The 2,270-nt window shown below is 40.2% G+C and overlaps 1 protein-coding gene across 3 annotated transcripts in view; it reads right to left on the bottom strand.

Annotated features, from left to right (window-relative positions):
• DGKE (diacylglycerol kinase epsilon) overlaps positions 1-2,270 on the bottom strand; it is a 32,543-nt gene that overhangs the window by 20,826 nt on the left and 9,447 nt on the right. For all 3 annotated transcript variants that reach the window (XM_032280107.1, XM_032280108.1, XM_032280106.1), the window contains exon 4: positions 446-565. In XM_032280107.1, the coding sequence (XP_032135998.1) occupies positions 446-565 (120 nt within the window). The remainder of the gene's footprint in view (positions 1-445; positions 566-2,270) is intronic.

Raw genomic sequence — 2,270 nt, 5'->3', positions numbered from 1 at the left:
CACTGGGTTCAGGCAATTCTCCTGCCTCAGCCTCCTGAGTAGCTGGGATTACAGGCACGCGCCACCATGCCCAGCTAATTTTTTTTTGTAGTTTTAGTAGAGACGGGGTTTCACCATGTTGACCAGGATGGTCTCGATCTCTTGACCTCGTGATCCACCCGCCTCGGCCTCCCAAAGTGCTGGGATTACAGGCTTGAGCCACCGCGCCCGGCTTTCTATGTTTAACTTTTTAATAAACTGCCAAGATGTCTCCCAAAGAGGTTGTACCATTTTATATTCCCACCACAGGAATTCCTGTTTCTCTACATATTTAATAGCTGATCTTTTTGTAATTATTATTCTTTCCTATGATCAGGTGATTAGTGACTTAAAGCATTAATAACCATTGCATTTTAGGGAAAATGAAAACATTAATAAAAAAAAGGAAGTTTTCTTCTTTAGTTACCTGGACTGGATTCAACAAGATCCTAAATTCTCCCAACAGTCCTTCTCCCATGTTAGTTCCACTACGAGAGTTGGCCAGAATTATTAATGGGGTCCACTGCTTTCCAAGCTTAGAGGCTAGCTAAAAAAAAAAAATGCCATGAGGGAAAAGGGTTTAGTATCTCAGAGATGACAAGCACATTTTCCATGCCTTAATTACAATGGTGCTATAATTTGCTGAAATGAAAACAACTATACCAGTTCTTTCAATTCAATATAAAAGTCAAAGAATTCTACAAATGGAAGGGAACCCAGCAATTAACTAATTTAACCTCTCATTCAATGTTTAATTCTCTTCTACATTATTCTAGATAAGTCATCCAGCATATGCTCAGAAACTCACATAAGGAGCTTACTAAAAATGCAGCCCATTACACTGCTACATCTAATTATTAGAAAGTTTGGACTTAAGCTGAGTTGAAAATATGTCCTTCCATAACTTTCAGCCATTCATAGAATAGACACTGATTTTCTCTGATCTTTTACCTTGATTTTCCTTTATTGGATGTATTCTAGCATATTTTGCAAGCTTTTCCTTTTTTGAGATGGAGTTTTGCTCTTGTTGCCCAGGCTGGAGTGTGATGGCATGATCTCGGGTCAATGCAATCTCCACCTCCTGGGTTCAAGCGAGTCTCCTGCCTCAGCCCCCCGAGTAGCTGGGATTACAGGCATGTGCCACTGTGCCGGCCTTTTTATTTCTTTTTTTAAAATGGGGTACTCAAATGAAAAAAATCTGGATTTCTAATAGCTCAAAGTCAAATGAAATTAATGTTTTTCACAATGTAACCATTTCTTCTTCCCTTCTCCTTGTAGATGTAGCCATTAATGAAGTTATTCTGTGGTTTTACTTAGTGATTCTCCTCTCTTGTGATCTCGGATTAAACTCAGATAAATAAGAGACTTGTACATTTTAAAAAAGTGTCGGCTGGGCGTGGTGGCTCATGCCTGTAATCCCAACACTTTGGGAGGCCAAGGTGGGAGGATCATGAGGTCAGGAGTTCAAGACCTGCTTGCCCAACATGGAGAAGCCCCATCTCTATTAAAAATACAAAAATTATCTGGGCATGGTGGCACATGCCTATAATCCCAGTTACTTTGGAGGCTAAGGCAGGAGAATTGCTTGAACTGGTACCTGGGAGGCAGAGGCTGTAGTAAGCTAAGATCATGCCACTGTACTCCAGCCTGGGCTAAAGAATGAGAGTCTGTCTAAAAAAAAAAAAAAAAAAAAAAAAGAGTTGGGCCGGGCGCAGTGGGTCATGTCTGTAATCTGTAATCCCAGTACTTTGGGAGGCCAAGGCGGGTGGATCACTTGGGGTCAGAAGTTCGAGACCAGCCTGGCCAACATGGTGAAACCCCGTCTTTACTAAAAATACAAACATTAGCAGGGTGTGGTGGTGCATGCCTGTAACCCCAGCTACTCTGGAGGCTAAGGCAGGAGAATTGCTTGCACCCAGGAGGCGCAAGTTGCAGTGACCCGAGACAGCACCACTGCACTCCAGCATGTGCGACAAGAGCAAAACTCTGTCTCAAAAAAAAAAAGTGTCAAAACAATATTAATGTTTGAAAATTTAAAAATGTCCCTTTTCTTGCAGGAATACTGACAAAGGTGACATTTAAGATATAAAATCTTAATTTGAAAAAGGTACAATTTGAAAATAAAATAGTTCAATTATTTTGGTATATCCAATTAGAAAATAAATCTGTAAATTTAAGACTGAGAGATACAGTAATAGTTACATCAACTATAAACGGTTGTCAACAAGTTTAATGTTCACCATTATTTGTGG

Source organism: Sapajus apella, unplaced genomic scaffold, assembly GCF_009761245.1.
Source record: "Sapajus apella isolate SASKATOON/1434 unplaced genomic scaffold, GSC_monkey_1.0 scaffold12, whole genome shotgun sequence".
Lineage (NCBI taxonomy): Eukaryota > Metazoa > Chordata > Mammalia > Primates > Cebidae > Sapajus > Sapajus apella.
Note: the sequence above shows the minus strand (reverse complement) of the source record. Positions and strands in the feature narration are given on the sequence as shown.